The sequence below is a fragment of the Micrasema longulum genome, unplaced genomic scaffold, assembly GCF_059751315.1.
Source record: "Micrasema longulum isolate JH-2025_06_02 unplaced genomic scaffold, ASM5975131v1 h1tg000089l, whole genome shotgun sequence".
In the NCBI taxonomy this organism is placed as follows: domain Eukaryota; kingdom Metazoa; phylum Arthropoda; class Insecta; order Trichoptera; family Brachycentridae; genus Micrasema; species Micrasema longulum.
The window spans coordinates 35,873-57,194 of NW_028277295.1; the positions used below are offsets into that span (position 1 = coordinate 35,873).

A 21,322-nucleotide genomic window follows, 5' to 3' on the forward strand; every position below is an offset into this window, starting at 1 on the left:
TTTTTATAGTATCGTTTTGCAACAATAATCAAAATTTAACTATTTGTAAAATTTATTTTCTTTTGCTATCAAATTTAATTTACAGATAAATTCCCATTTTAGAAATATGGAGAAAGGGGAGAAACCTCCTGATCTTCCAGATGGGGATAGAATAGAAAAGGATTTAGAGGAGAACAGTTGCAATCTAGGAAGTCCTATTTTGCAATCCACCAGAATGAGAGGCAAACAGCCTCTTCAGTCTGACTCTTTTGGGGAGGTCCTCCCCGCCTGCAAAAGCAGTGAGTTTGATCCAAAAAAAGAATTCGGAGGAAACTATCAACTACATTTATACTGATAAAGATGCGGGTCCATTTATTGTGCATATACAAAAAGACGTTCAAAATTCTTCCTCATCTTAACTGTCTAGACGTAGGCAAATACCTACATTCCAACAACGTTCAAAATATTATTCCTCGAGGTGGAATAAAAACAATAGGTCGTAATAGGGTTTCAGTTGAATTCAATTCTTTGTAAGGGGCAAATTTATTTACTGAAAATTAACTTATTCTTCATAAAATGAATTATAAGGCATTTATCCCTTTATATGGTTTCTCGGATGGGCCTAGTGAGGGGCATTCCTACTGAATGGTCTCACAATGATATTTTGGAGAATGTGGTTCTCCCTGAAAACTGCGGAAAAATTATAAAATCTCGGCGTCTTTCCCGTAAAGTCTCATCCCCGGACACACAGAGCCGTACATGGGTCCCGACCCAAACTGTGGTTCTAACATTTCAAGGTCAAATACTCCCAAACAAAATCTTCTTCTTTTATTCCGCCACCGAGGTGGAACATTACACATTCCTGACGATGCAATGTTTCCAATGTTGTAGATTTGATCACTCTAAACCGGTATGCAGATCTCAGCCTCGATGGATCCAGCCATTTAGGAGAGACATGTTCCACTATGTTAGAAAATGCTATTTGTATTCATTGTTCCGGTAATCACTTTTCTACTAACCGCAGTTGCCCTGAATTTATTCGCCAAAACATTATAAAAAAAAACATGTCGGAGCTTAATATTTCTTAGTTCAAAGCCGCAAAACAAACATTTAACAAGGGGAAATCCTATGTAGATAGTTTAAAAACCCCAAATAACCAGTCTCTCCCCCACAACACTACAAAATCTTCCTCCTTTAGAAAAACTGTTTATCGGGAATCTTCTCCTCATGAAACTCCTCTGCCTAATATTTCAAAGTCAACAATGTTTGTACCATTTATATGCCGATGATTTGCAATTGTATATTCATTTCGAACCTGTCGACATTGTTGAAACACATAGAGTAATGTCACTTGCACTCGAGCATTTCTCTTCATGGACAAAAAAACATGGACTTCTCATAAATCCAACAAGAGCCCAAATTGTACTTGTTGGTAGTAAATAAATGTATTCAAGGGTTAATTTTTCCACATTTCCTCTTTTCAAAATAGATGGTACAGAAATTCCATTCATGACTTCAGTCAAAAACTTAGGTATTATCATTCATAAGCATTTAGGGTGGCACGATCAGGTTAACGAAGTCAGTTGTAAATTTCATAGCAGTTTGCACTCACTTAAAAGATTACAGAATTTCTTGTCAATTAATGTTAAACAAACATTAGTCCTGAGCTTTCTTTTTCCACTCCTTGACTATGCGGATGTATGTTATCCAGATGCTAACTCTGAATTACTTGATAAGTTAGAACGATTGCAGAATATTTGTATTTGTTATATCTTTGATCTTCGCAAATTTGACCACATAACCGAGTATCGCACGAAACTACACTGGCTCAGTATCAGGCATAGAAGAAACATTTACATTCTATCACTTCTTCACAATATCTTAAATAATCTCACTTTGCCTGTTTATCTGAGAGAGCTCATCCAACCTCTTTCACAACACGGACTATCTCTTCGTTCTAGTAACGAGAGAACCCTTTTAATACCCTGTCATCGCTCTAATTTTCTTGCCTCCTCTTTCACAGTAGTAGCCGCTTGATTGTGGAGTAATCTACCCACTAATGTTACCCCCTTCTTTATTTACATTTAAGTCAAGATTAAAATGTCACTATCTGAATATTTAAATTGTTCCTTTATCCTTCTTCTTTCCTTCCCATCCCTTCTCCTCTCTTCATAGTATAGTGTTAATTTTTAATTCTTTAATTATTCTTTGTTTTTAATTTTTGTATGAAATTGTAAGATTCAATATGTCCATGTATTTATAATTTTCTCAAACTGAATGGTTTGGGTTAGGAGGTAGGAAGAAATTGCCTTAAGGCAATATACCCGCCCTTATATGTATATGTATATAAAGTGTCGAATAAATAAATAAATAAACGATAAAAGAGACTATATAAAACGCTTCTGGTCCTCTTTTATTCAGCTCTCCTCGAAGCTATCTAGGTCAGGTTTATTACAGGGTTTCGTCAATAAGTTAGCTCCTCCCTATGTTCTCAATGAGGACGAAGTATTATTCTCAAAGGAAAACTTTCCGTCGATGAGTACATTTCCAAATAATTGGCTTGATGCCCCATTTAAACAGGATGAGTTAAATATAGTTCTCAAATCTGTCCGCAAATCTGCCCCGGGAAAAGATAAGATCCCATGTTTTTTTTCAAAATTTTCCAGATCAACTTCTGAAGTATGTTTTGGACTTCTATAATTTCATATTCTCCTCTGGCACTATTCCTGTCTCTTGGAAGGAGCAAATTGTAATTCCAATACTCAACCAGGCGAAAGACCCAAATTTGGGTTCTAGCTATTGGCCAATCGCTTTATCTTCGTGCTTTTCATAAATTCTGGAATACCTGATCAAGTACAGAATTGAGTGGTATGTGGAGAGTAATCTACTCCTCCCGTCCATACAATTTGAGTTCAGAAAATCGAAATCTAGCCTGGATAATCTTAGTATTCTCACCTCAGACATTCATTATGCTATTAATAAACAACAATATCTGGCAGCTGCATTTTTGGACATTGTCGGGGCATAGGATAACGTCCTTATTCCTATCCTTAAAGCTAAGTTGTCTCAAATAGGTATTCCTCCAAAACTTAATCGTCTAATATTTAATACATTGAGTAAACGCACTATTTTTATTTCCAGTACAGAGCCAAATAACAGTAGGATTAGTCTTTCCCAGGGTTCAGTCCTCAGTCTTTTACTCTTCAAAATTTACTGCCACGATCTTGAAAAGGTCATTCAACAATACGCATCCATCTTACAATATGCTGATGACGTTGTTCTATATATCTCTAAAAAAAACCTTTCAGTGACATCTCAATCCTTAAACGATGCCCTCGATGCATTTAACCAGTGGCTTCGTAAAACTGGGCTCGATCTATCCCCGGATAAAAGTAAGGTGATATTTTTTACTAGAAATCATAAAATCCCCGACTCCCAAATCTGCGTTGATTCAGTTCCTATTCCTTGTTCAAATCAAACAAAATTCCTCGGACTTATTCTTGACCGGAAACTGTCACGGAAGTCCCACATTGAATACATAGTAGCCAAATGCGAAAAAATATAAACTCACTTCGAGCAGTATCAAGGGTATGGTGGGGTTCTCACCCTTCAACCATGAAACTTTTTATAATAACTTCATTCGTAGTAGACTAGACTATGGCAGTTTCCTTTGGGACCCACTTCCTAAATATTTATTTCTAAAACTAGAAAGAGTCCAGTCTAAGTGCCTACGGCTGATTATTGGAGCGATGAAATCATCCCCAATAAATGCTCTCCAAGTAGGAACCGTAGATATGCCACTTAATATCCGAAGACAACGCCTTTCAGACTCCTTTCTTTCAAAACGTTACTGCATAAAAGAACACCCTCTCATAAAAAGTTTATCTAAACTGAATTCTCCGTGTGAAACAAATGGGTGCTGGAACAAAAAACCTATGCCTCCCCTTTATAAAAGTTTAGTCAACCTCACAAACCTCGATCTAGTTTGTCCTCCAACATTTCCTATACATCTTGGTATAAAAGAATCAATATTTTTCGCTAAGTAAGAAGTTCAAAACAAACGCCGTTGCGTTTTCATTCATTTTTGCGAACGGCGGCCGAATTTTCGTATTGTCCCGGTGTGATGTCCTGCATTGTTGAGGCTGTTCACGGAGCTGGGACGTGACAATATTGTTATATTCATTGTATTGTCCACGTGTAAATGGCCCTTTAGCAATAAGTTTTAAGGACATAATTAGAAATTAAGAAATCGGACACCGAGCAAGAGTCGCCGACACAGCAGACCGTATCGCCAAATTAAAATGGCAATGGGCAGGTCATGTTGAAATGAGAGATGGACACTCAGAGTTCTAAAATGGAGACTTTGGGAAGACAAAAGACCGGCACGCGACCCCAAAAAAAAATGGGTAGATGTGATCCCAGTCGCGGGAAGAAATTAGTAAAAAAAAAAGCACAAGATAGAAAAGATTGGAAAATATTAGAAGAGGCCAAGGTATACCCAGCAGTGGAGAGATAGCTAAAAAATAATAAGAATTGTATGGCGATTTTTTTAAAAAAGGTATGAAAAAATTGATAAAATTAACACTACTTTGAACATTACCAGTTCTCCGAAATCAGCCAATAGGGAAAAAACACGATTTAAAAATAAAAAAATTTAAAGCAATAAAGGTCTATGAAATACTGTCAAATAATTTTTTTTTTGATAATTTTTAGTGGCATAAAAAATACTTTAAAATTTGCAATTTTGAATTCTCGCAAAAACGGTCATTCCATTGGTCACGCCCCTAATATGTCACAATCCATGTTTATTTGTTCCTGGCCATTGAAATTTGTTTAGAACATTATCACGAATCTTGACGTCACATCAATCAAGGCCAAACACGTCGCATTTTTCTAGCAACGTATTTTTATTAAATTTATTTTTTACATTTATGTATGAAAGCATTTCTCCACAATATCCATATTGATTTTGAAAATACAATTAATTATTCTAAATCCATTTCATATATTTTTATCGGTATTCGTAGAACGTGAGATTTCCCTATCAAAGTTGAGATAGATTTCTGGCTACCGGAAAGTCAAGTCACTAATCAGGACAACTCACCGAAGAGAACTTGTCATGTCACAGGAGGAGGAATTTCAAAATTACAAACCTTTTAAAAAAATCATAGCGCTGATATGATATATAAAAATAATAATACAAAAATTTTGGCTTAGTTTGATAGTCAATAACAATTTTTTCTTTTAAAAAACCTCTGAACTTCCTTATTTCTTTAGGTAATGTACTAAAGGAAAGTTTAGGATCTTTAAGAATTATACACCTGAAAAAATTCTTGATAAGAAAATCGAGCGGAAATAAGTCCGCCTTGGGTGTAGTGTTTGCAATGTTCGCCTACCATTCTTGAGATCCTGGGTTCAATTCCTGTTGAGAGACGTCAATTTTCGAGAGTTTGACTAATACTTCGAGGCCAAATCACTTGCTATCTCCCCTAGTCCTTTCCGAGCGGAGTTTGCTAGCCAACTCCAGGAGCAGCAGCAGGAAAGCCAGCCCCACACCGGCCGCCAGCAACAAAAGGGCCCCCGCAGCCCCGGCCAAGGAGACGCTGCCGATGCCCCCCTGGGCGCTCGGAGGGCACTGTGGCCTTGGGTGATGCCACACCATGCGTTGGTAGTGCAGAATACCCACTTCTTGGATTCGCCGCAAACTGCAAATCAAATTGTGAAAACAAAAGGTTCTACACGTTTGAGGCCAATATTTCTAAAATGCACTTATTCCAGTACAGGTAAACGTCATTTTGAGCCGGTTCAATTTACGCCGATTTACAATTACGCCGGTTGGTGCCGGCGCGGCGTGGGATTCCCCGGTTCTGCCGAAACCAGATGACAGGCAGGCGCCGCGATTCTAATAGCAGACACACTTTTACAATTTGTTTTATTCTATTACCGTGTACGCGAGCATGTGTGTGTGAAATTGTTTCAGAGTTGGTTTCCGTTTTGTTTTTAAGAAAAATAAAAAGGCATGATTATATTTTTTATTTTATTATTATTGAAATTGAAAGAATATTAAAATATTTGTAATTTATGCTATGATTCTGCAAAAAAGGAAGCAACAATCAAAGCAAATGAAATCGGATGCTTTTTTCAAAAAAGTGTGAGAATTCAATTTAGCATCGATGAACTGGTGAGTTTGTATTTATTATAAAAAAATTCATGATTTATATTAAGAGATTGTTATTTATTTTGTAAAGGAATTTAAACTGTATTTATTAAATACATTAATAATTTATTTGTAATATAAAAAGGATATATATTCAATAAACATGTTAGATTGTTCTTAGAATTTTGACACGGAACATAACCTTATAATTTACATTATATTTGTGTTCATTTTATGCCGATTTCTTTTACGCCGGAGTCTCTCGGAACGGAACCCCGGCATAAAACGACGTTTACCTGTACTTTCCAAATTTATTGCGTTGCGTATTAACATATGAATCTTAAAAGATGAATTTCAAAATTCCAAGGCTACTTATTCCAACTAAGTCCTAGTTGCAAATTATGTGGGTATGCAATGTTCAACTATTGTCACAACTTCTACATCCTTTGTACCCACAACCACTGTTCACTTCCAACCTAAGTATCCTTTGATCACCCGCCACAATAAGACCTCGTGTCGTGAATCGCGCGTTTGTTATGTTGAACGTGTTCCGTATCATAGATTTTGTTTCCACCAACCACCAGTGTTGAGCTCCAGATTGGGGGGCTTAATAGCAATTTTATATTGTGAGTACTGACTAATTGTCCTTATGGATAATGGAAGTAGATTGTACACCTTAATCGAGTAGTAGTACATATTAAACAGTTATTTTTATTTAAAAATTTCAAATTCGAAAAATATGCAGTCTTGTACAAGTTGCCACTTAAATTTAATTTGCAGATACGATTTTTAAACGTACCCCTTGGATATAAGTTGCCTGTAGGGTGATTTCTTCCTGACAAGAGTAATTAGTGGCTTCGCGGCAAATAACTGCACCTCGGCCAAATCGCACACAGCTCTCTCGCTAAATGTTTCTGGTATCACCTTATACGCTGTGGCTACATCTATCTGCAAAAAATATGCTTAAGAGGATATGGAGGAGACGGCGATGGAGCGGTGTGAAGAATAATAATAATAATCATGGTTTATTAACAAAAATAACAATTACTTTATCTACTCCATACACACTGAGGTAATAGATTTCTCTGGATCATGTCTAGTCTGTCTAACTAGGTACAACCTGTTTTAAGGCAGACATTTTTATGCAAAATAAACAATCACATTACTACCTACTAGTTAATTTACTAAACAGCTATACAATATTAATTTATACCATTTATTATTTAAATATGTGTTTTTAGTAAATTTTCTGATTTTTCTCGACCTAAACCCATTAACCAGTTTCTTACGAATTTATTCAATTGAATCCGGGTCGTGGTTTTGCAATTTTTGGGAAACATATTGAATATTTTAGGGCCCGGAAACCTGAAATTTCTTTGCCCGAATTCAGAGATTGCGATAGACCCCATGACCAATCCTCTAGTTTGACTTCTGGTAGTGTGGGAGTGTTCCTTTTGGGAATTGGTAGAATAATTTGCTTTGGCAAACATTACTACTCTAAAAATATATAATTGCCTTATATCTAAGACCTCAAATAACTTGACGCTGGGGTACCTGAAGGGATATTTTAAAAATTGTTTTCATTATTGATTTTTGAGCAGATGGCAGGGGTTTTAATATTGATTTATAAGTGCCTCCTCATCCTATTATGCCATAAGTTATAATTGAGTTACATAAAATATAATATAGTTGTTTGAGTTGAATTAGGGATAAGATGTTACCTATCGACTTGAAGATATGGAAAAGTTTTTTAATATTTTGGGTTATATACAGGTATTAGAATATGGATTTTCTGTCCCTCTCTCGCAAACGCCTCCACGAATACTGTGCAAAAGAGACAACTCCACAAAGAGTATCAGAAATAAATTTTGCTCTTTTCAAAAATAGTCATCATATTATTTAACATAATACAACAGAGATGAAGAACAATTTATAGAAGGGAAATATAAGTCTAGGCATCCACAGGGCTTATGACCTGTCATTGGCTGGTCCCCTTAATACATTGTGTAACATTCACCATTCTGCCCATATTTGAACGAATGTCACGCAGTGTGTAAAGTAGCCCTGTAGATGCCTAGACTTCTATCCTACCTTCTCTAAATGTTCTTCATCTCTGTTGTAATATGTTAATTAAGTGATACTTTAAAATGAAGTACGATAATATAAATATATAATTCAATACACAATGATACAACACACATCAGAGTTTTATTAGGGCTGGCTGTTGCGAAATGCACATCTTAGGTTGTATGATCAGCCAAACTTTAAATCATCAAAACTGGTCAAATACGAGGGTTGTCCGTAAAATAAGTTTCCCTATTTTTTTCACAGTGAAAACCATTTAAAACGAGCAATACATCATTGGAAAGCTTAGACTTTCAGCTTAGACTTTTTTCTACATAGTTCCCGTTGACTTCGATGCACTTTTTCATTTGGGTCACCATCTTTTGATTCCCTGGTCATAGAAGTCTCCCGCCAGGCCGTGTAGAAAAATAGCTGAAAGTCTAAGCTTTCCAATGTATTGCTCGTTGTAAATAAAAGTCGTTTTCATTGTGAAAAAAAAAATAGGGAGACTTATTTTACGGACAACCCTCGTATATGATTAAATTGTTTTTTGAATAAAAAAAATATGTTTATCATTTTTCAAAGAAAAAAAACCCTCCCAACTGTTGGGTAGATATTCACTTATTCACTCTTTTCACAAAAGGGCTATTACAATATCAACTTCACATTTCTATGGCTGGCTGCTTTCTGCATAACTACTACGTTAAATTCTTGTATAAATTTAGAACTTACCTGAAAGGCATAGCCACCCAATTTCACCTTTTCGAGGCCGACTTCAGAAGAAACAAAATGATCTTTAGTCGTCACTTTTTTTTTGTATATTTCCAGGGCCCAAGGATCTGTCGTAGTCTGAAATAATATAAAACTATATATAGTATGCCGAAATACAAAACTTAAAAAAAAAAAATTCAGTTCACTCACAATAATCAATCTGATACATAATCAAATGTATTTATAATGAACATAAAATTAAACATACAACAAACTAGATTTTTTTTTGTCCACTGGAATCAGATACTAAAATAATTAGGAATTCTTTAAGTTTTTCCTATGTAAATCAAATCACAGTCATTACAATTTAACTGGTATATCGGCTGTGATACTGAAATACTGTGTAACATGTTTTTATGTGAAAATGATTTGCGAAAATAAATTCGTTATGAGTTTTTTTAATGAATTGTAATATTTAAATTAGTCATATTAGCCATAAAACCTCGCAAAACGTGAACAGATGCCTCTGGTCATTTGAAGAAATTCTGTATAAAATAATATGTTTCTAACCTGGAAAAAGTCATAGTTGTAGGGAATATCCTGGATAAGGACTTTCAGTTTGCTCTTCAGGAGATCTCTAAGATTATTGATGGTCCTAGGAGGTTCAGATAGAAGCGAGGAAACTATAGATGCTGAGTAGAATTGGTAAAGTAGAAAGGTAAAAACCAAGCCGAAAAGAGATACCGCCCGTCCACTAAATATTGTGGGGCTATGCATCAAACCTAGAAAATATTTATATACGTATGTTATAATAGTTTTATTCAAAATTTATTTATGGTTTTCACTGGAGACCGGGTTTCATCGTGACCGACATTGTCAGACTGGTGGAAGACTAAACAAATTCTTATGTAATATACAAGTTGTCAATTCAAAACTAAATAAATAAAAATAAAATTTTTTTTCGTAACTGACTTCTATAAAACGTTCTTCATCTCTGTTTAATTAATTATGTATTGTATTTACGGCCTCGTGGTGTAATGGTCAGCGCGTTTGCCTACCAAGCAAAAGGTCTCGGGTTCGATTCCCAACATGGCAGATATGAAATATTTATTTTGAAGGGTGTTTTCTCACCAGAATATTTCATAGTCCCTGGACTGGTACCTGAAGCGCAAGACTGATCATTTTACCTTCGTGTAACAAAAATGATCAAGATACGCTGCGATTGGTGTACCAATGCAGTGCCTTAGGCACCATCAGGTGCGGAAGGGTAATAATGATGATGATGATGAATTTAATATAAAATGCCGAGTTGCTTCTTCGGCTGTTGCTCAATATTTCAGGTAAAATCGTTTGGCATGTGTGTCATCGATCACTGGACTATGACCCCCCACACATTTATAAGACTATAGGTTTCCAAACTAGACGCTGAAGCCTTCTAAGGGGGCCATAGTGATTATCAGAAGCTTATTATTATTCTGAAAAATGAGGGTCAGTGGTATATAACTATGGTATATATGTTGGTTTATTATGACGAGTCCCCGTAAATTAATTCTCGCGCTCTGAGCCCAGAAGTTTCAGAAGCATTAGGAAGACTAAATTTCTTAGATTTTCACGTCCGTTCAGATGTCTAATGAGTTTTTTGTATATATTTAAAAATATTCACTGCATAAAACTGTGCCTAATGGTAGTTGGGAATAAACTTTACAATATGTGCTACGTTTTATCAAATTTGGTGCTGCATTAAATTTACTGTGGCTACTTTAAAAAATAATTTAACCTGGAGAGCTATTCTTGGACACCACATGCTCAAACAAGGTAGTGAATAAGGAATGTATATAAACATTTTAGCTGTTAATATGATTGTTACCTTGCTGAAATAAGATGCCAGGTATAGCCAGCAGTAATGTGTAGTTCCATGAGTTATCTTCCAATATTTCTGATGACTGCTGAGAACCAACAGATTTAATGTATCTAGCCTAAAAACAAAGGAGAAAATATCGGCATTAAAAAATAGGTTTTCTTTTTCTGTCAGCACTGAAAATAATGTAAAACCATTTTATCTTCACCATTCATCACTAAAGATAATTTTTTGTTACATGAAGGTAATATGATCAGTCTTACGTTTCAGGTGCCAGTCCGGGAACTGTGAAATAGTGTAAAAACACCTTTTTTTAAATAAGTATTTAATGTCAAATATATCGGGAATCGAACCTGAGACCTCTTCCATGGTAAGCAAACGCGCTGAACACTACACCACGAGGCCGACAAATCGTTTATTAACTTAATTTAAATTTAATTTGATTCAAAATGACATCATGAATTTTATCAGTCTCCGGGCAGATGAAGAACTCAGTTGTGTATGTGCAGAACCCTGAACCCTGGACGAGTGCTTTTGTCTCGATGGCTGCTCTCAGAAGATGAGAAACCATCGGAAATTAAAAACTATAGTTAAGAGGAAAGTAAAGTGTTTGATAATCATGGTACAGAGAGTGCATTTTGAAAATTTTAATGATTTTCTTACAAAATAAAACAAAATTTTGTTATTTTCAATGACGTTTGCACTCATTTTAAGGCTCAAAAATGTTCACTGCAACATTAAAAATTAAAAACTATAGTTAAGAGGAAAGTAAAGTGTTTGAAAGTAATTGTAAAGTGTTTGAGCATGGTACAGAGAGTGCATTTTGAAAATTTTAATGATTTTCTTACAAAATAAAACAAAATTTTGTTATTTTCAATGACGTTTGCACTCATTTTAAGGCTCAAAAATGTTCACTGCAACATTAAAAATTAAAAACTATAGTTAAGAGGAAAGTAAAGTGTTTGAAAGTAATTGTAAAGTGTTTGAGCATGGTACAGAGAGTGCATTTTGAAAATTTTAATGATTTTCTTACAAAATTTTGTTATTTTCAATGACGTTTGCACTCATTTTAAGGCTCAAAAATTTTCACTGCAACATGAGAAAAAAACATTAATATTTGACGGCATCGCTGTTTGGCGTTATGTTCATAATCAACGCTCTCTCGGAAACCTGCGCTATTTGGTTTGTACAAATATTTTAATAATGCCACCTACTGCTAAATGACAGCACCGCCCTCTAACGAAACCATAGCTACAAAACGATGCTTAGTTAGGAATACAATATGTACTTACCTCATGAAGTAAAGCTATTCTCAGGAGTATAGTAGTGATAGTTACCACACCAATAGTGGCCCACCACACATCCGGAGCAAGGGGTTTAGTGAAACTGTCCTTGAGACCTTCTTCTTTTGACGGATGGCGAAATAAAATTGCAGGGCTAAAAAACAATGCTTAATATTACAACATTTATGATATATTATTTAAATCATTTTTCTGTGTGCGGACGGATGAGGACCAGAACCATAGACAAGTGTTTTTGACTCGATGGCTGCTCTTAGGTCAAAATAAATAGGTCCACCACATTCGTCCACCATGCTTGAGGTCGCGAGTTTGATTCCTTGCAGGGTAGACCTAAAAAAATGCTGATTTTATAAACACCCACGATGAAAATAAAATATCACCATTTCTTTTCACTGAACACCATATCGTCAAACCTAACATGTAAAACTTGTAAGTCAACAAATGGTCTAAAATAATATTTTGACACTTTCTGTTACGACTTCAAAGAATCTATAAGTGTGTGTAAAACTTGTACAATAAAAAAAAATATGTATGGAAAAAATACTTTGGTAATTTTTGCTATTAAATTAAAAAGAAGTTTGGATTTAAAAGTTTTACAAGCTAGGCCGACGATATCTTTCTAAAAACACAAACCGAAATATCAATAGAGCCGGTTTCGTAGAAAAGTTTTATTTGATTTTTTTTGCTTTTTACAATAAATGTTACAAAAACAAATACTCTATCACATAAATAAAAAAAATCCTACCAAGGGATGACCTGTGTGTGGCCGCACATTTTTTGAAAACAATCATTAAATGCTACTGGATGAACATGATATTATTTAAAACATAAATGTTTGTTAATAAAAATTAATTATGATGATCTATCTATTCAAAACAACCCCTGCAGAAAGTATATTCTGATCTAATATATGTAGAGGATAACTTGAATATAATGACATTAGAATGAATGTAATATTATCTCTTTAATATTTGAGAGATAATATTTAATATATGCTGACAAAGTTTTTAATGACTCCGAGAACATACTTAAAAATTTAGTTGGTGATGGCCGATAGATTTAAGATGATGTTTTTCTATTATTACTTTGGTCCATTTTTGTCACATGTGCATAACACCATTCGAAAGTGTGAGTGATAATTTACAAAAATCAATTATTACCTAAATAAATTTTGACTTGAATGACAGATCTTTGATACCACAATTAATTAATAATTAAGTAATTTGTGATTCTCTCTACTAGTTACTATGATTAATTAATAAAATATCTCACCGAGCAAGCCACGTTACAATTGTTTGGTCCGTGATATGAAACCTGTCATTTTTATATTGAGTAGGAGTTATTCCTAATTCGGCCTCTCTCCTCACAAGGGCCCCAATCATACCGGTCCATGAGCCATTCTCTATATAACCCCAGCTGTTAGTCCGAATCACCTTCAACCTAACAAAAATATCCTTTAAATTGTGATATAATGTATTTTATATCAATGTTAAGAATTTCAATTTATTTATTAAAGAAAACAATATTTCAACAAAAATGCAACGTTTGCAAATAAACCAAAATTACAGGCCAATTGAACGTAGTTAGGCAGAAAGCAGCCATTTCGGAAAAATGAGATATTGATGTTATCGGGTGCAGTAAGGTCGATTCTATGTTCTGCTAAAAACAACCAGACCACTTTCATAAAAAAAAACTGTATTAATCACCTCCGGAAAAAGGTGTCGATCACAAAAACGGCATTTCTCAATTTTCAGAAAACACCCACAAAACTAGAAAAAAACTTACGGTACTTTAAAAATATTTTAAACTGGTCAAATACACAATAAGATTCTTGTTTGTTATATATAAAAAAAACTTATGTATTCATTGTTTATCGTTTGTTAAAGTCAAAAACATTCAAACTATTGTGTAGATTTTATAATAACATATTACAACAGAGATGAAGAACATTTAAGAAAAGGTAATATAGAAGTCTAGGCATCTACAGGGCTTATGACCTGTCAATGGCTGGTTTAAGTGGCCACTTTACACACTGTGTAACATTCACCATTCTGCCTATATTTGAACATCTATATTCCTTCAATTCTTTCATCTGTTGATGTTTGTGAAGTTAAAGAGCTGAAACCTTTATTTATGCAGGTGAGATTCATCTAATTGAATTATTTCACCTACATACTAGGCAACGCCTTGTAATACGTTAATATAAACAGCTCCCCAGGGATCTTATCTACAAAAATTTGGACAAACTCAAAATATTGTAGATTTTATAATTCACTCTTTTCACAAAATGGCTATTATCTCAGTTTCACTTTTCTATGGATGGCTGCTTTCTGTATATCTACGTTTAATTATAGTTTTCTATATGGTACTAAACACAAAGCCAAAAAAAAATTTATTGTTTATTTTTTGGGTGATACCGTGCGTGTTGGATTTGTTCCGACGCTTCGGCTACCATTGCAGGAGCCATCTTCGGGGTAAACCGAGTGAAGATGGCTCCTGCAATGGTAGCCGAAACGTCGGAACAAATCCAACACACACGATATCACCCAAAAAAGAAACATATTCATAACATATTCATTCATTCATAGTCTGTATGTATATGAATCAAAATGTGTATCCGAATAAGTTTATATTTTGTTTGTCTGTGCTCTATATTAATTTGTTAACTATTATAATAAAATGTAATTGCCTAGCTTGGAACGGGGTATGTACCCTTGTTAGCTGGGCAAAGTGAACATGGAATTGTATTTTGATAAAGGGTGTGAAAAAATAAATTTAAAAATTAAAAAAAAAAAAAAACAGTGACTGTGAAAACCTTTGCACCTATTATTACAAATTGTTTTTATTTATTTTATTCTTTAAATTGATGTAATTGACTTGCATTATCTATGATGAGTTTGGTTTGCTTTTAATTTACCCAAACATGAAATTTTGGTGGTCATTTTCAACGGGTTGTAAATATCTCACTATCAGAAAATGGAAATTAAGTTAGGGTAAAGTGAGATTCAAACCTCGGACCTCAAATCCGTGAGTCCGCGACACTAGCCACTGAACCACAAATTAAGAATACATATTAATGTGAAAATGATGAAATAATCATCAACTAGAGTAAAAGAAAGCTATACTTTCTGAACTTTCTTTCAGGAACATGAAAGATGTCGGTATCCAAAGAGATACGGTTGAGTAAAGACATCGCTCTTCCTACCGCTATTACCATTGGCAGGCTGGTTCTGCAAGGAGGAAGATAAGACAGCTTGACCCACCGATGGCTTAAGTAGTCATTAGGAACATACAGAAGAAAAAAAATTGCACCGGGATAGCAAGAGAGCTGACAAGTGTCATAAGCTACTACATAATCTCTTAGCATCGAGAAAATACTTATTGTTTACTGACAAAATTAATTCCTACCTAATACCACATTAGCGAAGCCACAGTTAAAAGCTAATACATAATATTATATTACATGTAGGATTAGGTTGTTGGGTGTTGGTTGGAGTTCCTACCCCAGTTAGAGATTGACAGAGAAGACACGAGGTTTCATGTTGCTGTTTATTGCGTATTTATTACATGTCGAATAAGATACAGCACTTGGTTGTGTAGCCCGAGCGTAGCGGCGATGATGGGTTCAAGATACTACACTTGAACTACATGCTGGAACCGTGTGACTTTCAAGCTGGACTGAAGTGAACTGAACTTGTTGGGCTGACTGATTTGTTGGGCTGACTGACTTGGCTGCGTCCTGTGGTCTGTTTATAGATGAGGGGACGATGTGAATGTACTGCAGAACAATGCTCCCAGTATAACGTGCAATACTGTAAGAGTTGCATCATACGTATGTATTGGATTCGATAGAAAATGATGGCATTGCATTGTCGGTCATTAGTCTACTTCAGGTAAACTAATTTATCACGCATGTGTCATCGATTATAGACTATGGACCCTACATATATAACTCGAGTTGGGCTAATATACCAATAAAGCAAAAAATTAAGAATAAACACAGTAATATTAAGCGATACAATATTTCACCTACTTAAAATTATATATATCCAAAAGGAGAAGGTACAAAACATAATTATGGCGATGCATCGTATCCATTTCTACATCATATGGTACAGACAGGTATTGCATGAAGCTTCCTTTAGGTTTTTCTGTAATCTAAAATACATCATATTTATGAAATTTTAAAAATATTTATTTATTTGCTATGGAAATCATACAGTATTTTTAACAAACTCAGGGTACAAACAATTTTAAAAATTAAGACCAATTACAGATTTCACATTAATTTATTATGAATACAGAAAGGGGGAAAAAAATAGATACAAAAAAAATAAATATAATAAAAATTACTTAAAAGGGAGAAGACATGGTACAGTTCCGACTATACCTTCCTCCCCCCTCTCTCTGCCTTCATGAACATGTATATTTATTTCTAAAAAATTCACAACCAACAATAATTCATTAGAGACAGGTAAGAGATACATTTAAAATGTCTAACAGATCTAATAAAACTATAGTATTTACAGTGTAGTATGTCGATGTCACTAAAACTGTCATCATGGGTAGTCTGGACTGGTCTATTCTTCATGTAATTAGTCTGTGAGCTCGATATGTCAAAGAGTACAGAATGACGAGTTCTACGGACAGGGATTCGATATGACAAAAAAAATACAAGGTTTTTAAACTTTACATATTACATTACATATTTTATTTGTACGAAATATTTCCAATCAGGAAAAGTGCTGATATCAGGGGGTATTATATATAATAACACAATAGTTTAAATAAAAAGTCGATAAAATAACATCACATATCACTCGTCACACGGGCTGTAAGAACTGTTTTATTTAGGGGTTTTTTAAGTACGTATATGATTTGTATCTTTTTTAGGTCATTAGAAAGTGAAATAAAATATGAAATGCTTCTAACAATTTCTGGGCTATCGGTTAAGTTATTAACAATTTTATATAGAAAACTCATTTCGAACATGAAACGCCGAATGGTGAGATTTTGAATTTTATGAAAATTAAAAACAAACCTCTACACTACCTCTATTTTAAAAACCCCTACATCCGCTTTAGCCTGTTGGAGATTGACCTGCAGCACTATGATTATATATTTTTAAGGGGTTTGGAGTCAGAAGGGTCAGGGATCAAAATTACTTACTTACTTCAAACTTGCGGTCGCTTAAAAATTCAAATATGATACTTACCGCCACTACTGAGTCAATAGTAATCCCCTGCAAATTTTTCCTTCTGGAAATTTTATCCATTCTATCAAACCACACCCATCGTCCTTCCTTAAGATTGTTTTTTTCCATGGCACACCACCTCAAACTGATACTTTCTGTAAAAATAAACATATATTATGTTTTAACATTAATGTTTAGCGTAAGACTGATCATCTAATCTTCAAGTGACAAAAAATAATCAAGATACGCTGCAATTGGTGTACCAATGCAGTGCCCTATGGCAAGGGAATGATAATGATGTTTTAACAAATCGGAGTAATCTAAGATTCCAAAATAAAATATTATTATAATATAAATTATGAAACAATCTGTTGGACTGTTCATGGTTCCTAAATAGGTTCACTATCACTATTTGTTACCCAACCGCAGCACTAGAAACCACAAATTATTTAGCCGTAATTTTGAAAATATAACTACCCATTTAATAATTCTTCAGAAAAGAGGAAACAGTAATATGGTATGCAATGATGTTGATCTGTATACTAATGTTTATTCCTAGAGGCCTAGCATTATCACGATGAAATAACACTTTTTTGGTATTCATTAATCGCGAGCGTTTTTGAATCAATTCTGAGTTTAAACGAGAAAGTTGTTAAATGTAAACATTTATACCAATGGTTTGATTTGGTTTTAACAGTTTGTAACAAATAACACCTCATACATCCCGTCAAACACTTAAAAGTATAATTTTAGGATGCAAAGGTATTTTTGCTGTTGGAATCAGCTGCTTTTCTTCACATCTCCACAGTCTTTTTCTTGTGACATTGTGATAAACAATACATTTTTTGTCACCTGTTACCAAACAGTCTAAAAATGGTACTTGTTCAAAGCGTAGAAGTTTAATCGCTGCTGGCAACTTCGGATAGCTCATGCGATTCCCACTTCCTAAGCTTGGACACTTTCCTAATCTCTTTTAAGTGACAAAAGACTTTCATGAGATGAATCCATCCTTTCTGCAATCCTTCTGTCGATGTGTTCCTACAACAAAGGCAAGCATTCAAGAAGCAAGTGGTGTTGTCAGTCCTGACTTGCGATGACACAGTTACCATGTCCGCCTAGATTATGCCATAATTACACCTTTGTAAATTTGAATAGATTTTAAGATTGTTTAGATTAAGTGTTATTATATGATATATACTTAGTAATGCCAATCTGTTAGGGCTTTCATAAGCCTGCTGATTGGCTTAAAAAAAATGAATCCGATCCACTGTTAATTTTAGTTCTGCCTCCATAAGACTATTAAGAATGTCGTTGTTTAAATTAACAGGACTTCCTGATAAGGGCTCATCATCAATACTGCTTTCTCCTTCTTTAATTGTTTTAATACCATTTATTGGCAGCTTAATACTGATACCATGTGCACTGTTATTTTTTATCGCTGCAGATCTGGCGGTTTCAACACACGAAAATAAAAAATATAAAACGGCACGTCTGTATTGATTATCGAAATTCATTTTCTATGGGTACTTATTTTCTAACAATGTTCAAGAAAGTTGGTGATAGACTGACTAATACAATTGGCAATCGATGACAAGATTAGACAAGTTTGAAAATCTATTGTTCTACGTAGTGAGTCATAGGGAATCTTATACATGCTATAAATGCGCACAAACTTATACACTGACCTGAAATATTGTGATGAGTCCCCAAAAACTAATTCTCGCCCCTCAAACCTAGGTCTTTGAAGAGCTGGGCTACTGAGTGGAGAGCTAGTCTCTCATAACTACATAACTATTGCTAAATTTCCTCCAAGCCCGAATCCTTACACTCTATTAGGTAGGAAGCGACCACTCTCACATTTCTCTTTTTGGCAATTAAAGTATGAAGAGTACGTAAGTAATTGAAGAACATAAAATGTTCATGGATATTTTTTTTATATGCTTCGTCTTGAAATGGTATATTTTAAATGTTTAGTGGGAAATCTGGGATTTGTATAAGAGACTACAGCCTTAATCAGTGGTCCTCAAAGATGCGGCTTCAGTTGTGATATCAAGCATCACATTTGCATATTATATAATGTGTATGGATGTTTTATCATATGCACTGCAGAAACTGTATGTAGAAGTATTAGAAAGGGTCATTTGATTAAGGTCCTACTTTTGTCATAAAAAAAATACTACTTACGTTTTTCTGAAATATTGTAATCACAGATTACTTTTTCTTCTTCTGTATCTTTCCCTAAAACCATTTTAGTAGATAGTGATTTATTTGTAACTGCTAATATCTCATTATTTGTAGATGGAATCCATAAACCTCTTGCATTTATTATTAACTTTCCTCTAAATTGAATTCCAGGGTTGTAGATGTCATAAAGGATCCAAGGATCTTAAAATAAACATTAAAATACAAAGGTAAGAAGCATTGCAGAATACAAAAAGTATTTGCCAAATTTTACTCAACCCTAGATACCTAGATAACCTACTTCAAATTGATTGATTTTTAAAAATTTGTATAATTCACTCATATATTGCGCCATTGTAGTAGGTGTTTGTGTCAATTCAGTCAATCCACAGTTGTGAATACCTACTGTATATCAAAGTGACGTATGGTTCACTTTTTACGGTTAAAAAGCCAAATGAATTAAAAATGTTTTTTACCAACGTTCCTCACATTAAAATGATTACAAAAACTTTATTTAAAAAAGTTTAAAGTTAAATTTATAAGCCTGCAGAAGAGATCTCGATATTTTTTAGTTTTGTAAAGACAGGAATATCTATTTTTGTTATTTCAAGATCATTTCTAATCAAAATACAAATAAACCTTAATGTTTTTCATTTACCCATAACACAATGACATTTATAGTGATTTATTACCACTTACACCAACATATTATATACACATTTCAAAACATGTGCACTCAAACAAACAGACGTCGAATCGATGCGGCGCATGGTTATCGAAAGATACATTAAAATATACTATAAACTATGACAATGAGTATTGCAAACAATCTAACACAATGATTCAATTATGAATATTTCTAAAATAATTATTTTATCTGTTGACATTTCTAAAAACAATGTTTATACTTCTTTTGAGACCAGTTGGTTTTTGATAAAATTAAGGTGAGTACTACATTAGTTTGGACTATAAACATGCAGAGCAAAAGAACAGGCAAAAAGATTAATGATGTAAATGTTGATGGATGCAGAAAACAAGGAAGACCAAGAAAGATATAGCATGACTAAATTTAACAAATACAAATGAAGATGTCAAAAGTAAAAATAATTGGCATAGAAGAAGAAGACGAGAAGATGTGTAGAGGAAGTGAGGTCTGTATGCATAAAAGGAGGTGTGATGTTCTTTCCTCTCTGCCTACCGGCAAAACAGTGTGATGGATTGTTTTTTTTTTTACCTTATGAGTAAAACTTGTCTTACCATTCAGAAATTTTCCTTGCAAAGCAAATATGATATTGTTATCAACCCGCACATCTAGCTCGGTCAGAATTTGTTGAACTTTGGTGAAATTACTTCCAATAAACAGCCAATGGTGAGTCTCATCAAATAGTTCCATTTCTGAAGCCTGTATTAAACATGCTCATTTTAAAATGAAATAATTTAACAATGAATTTGAGCATTATATTATGGCGTAATTAGAGTGTGGGAGTCAAAGTCAATCATTTCACCCGAAATATCGTGCAATGACCAATGAAGCATGATCATCATTATCATTCCCTTTCCGTACCTAATGGTGCATAAGGCAGTGCATTGGTACACCAATCGCAGCATATCTTGATCAGTTATGTTACATGAAGGTAAGATGATCAGTCTTAGGCTTCAGATACCAGTCCAGGGACTATGAAATGTTTCAGTGTAAAAACACCTTTTTAAATAAAATGAAATAAATTTCCCCTCAACCATATCGGGAATCGAACTCGAGCCTCTTCCATGGTAGGCACAAGTGCTAACCACTACTCCATGAGGCCGACTATAATCCACAAAATTAGTATAATATAACACTCATGTAAGATCTTGGTTGTTGAGGGGGTTGGAGATCC

The 21,322-nt window shown here is 34.3% G+C and overlaps 1 protein-coding gene and 1 long non-coding RNA gene across 2 annotated transcripts; both read right to left on the minus strand.

Moving 5' to 3' along the window:
- Positions 1-5,452: 5,452 nt before the first annotated feature.
- On the minus strand, positions 5,453-12,473 carry LOC148284783 (ionotropic receptor 84a-like). The gene is made up of 7 exons (XM_088234820.1): positions 12,451-12,473; positions 12,062-12,206; positions 10,779-10,887; positions 9,482-9,693; positions 8,933-9,049; positions 6,936-7,084; positions 5,453-5,684 (listed from the first exon to the last, which is right to left on the minus strand). The coding sequence occupies exons 1-7, from the start codon at positions 12,471-12,473 to the stop codon at positions 5,453-5,455; spliced, it is 987 nt and encodes a 328-aa protein (XP_088090946.1).
- Positions 12,474-16,195: 3,722 nt separating this feature from the next.
- On the minus strand, positions 16,196-18,798 carry LOC148284784 (uncharacterized). The gene is made up of 3 exons (XR_015823869.1): positions 18,688-18,798; positions 17,286-17,419; positions 16,196-16,228 (listed from the first exon to the last, which is right to left on the minus strand). It is a non-coding gene; the product is annotated as an uncharacterized LOC148284784 (long non-coding RNA).
- Between the last annotated feature and the right edge of the window lie 2,524 nt (positions 18,799-21,322).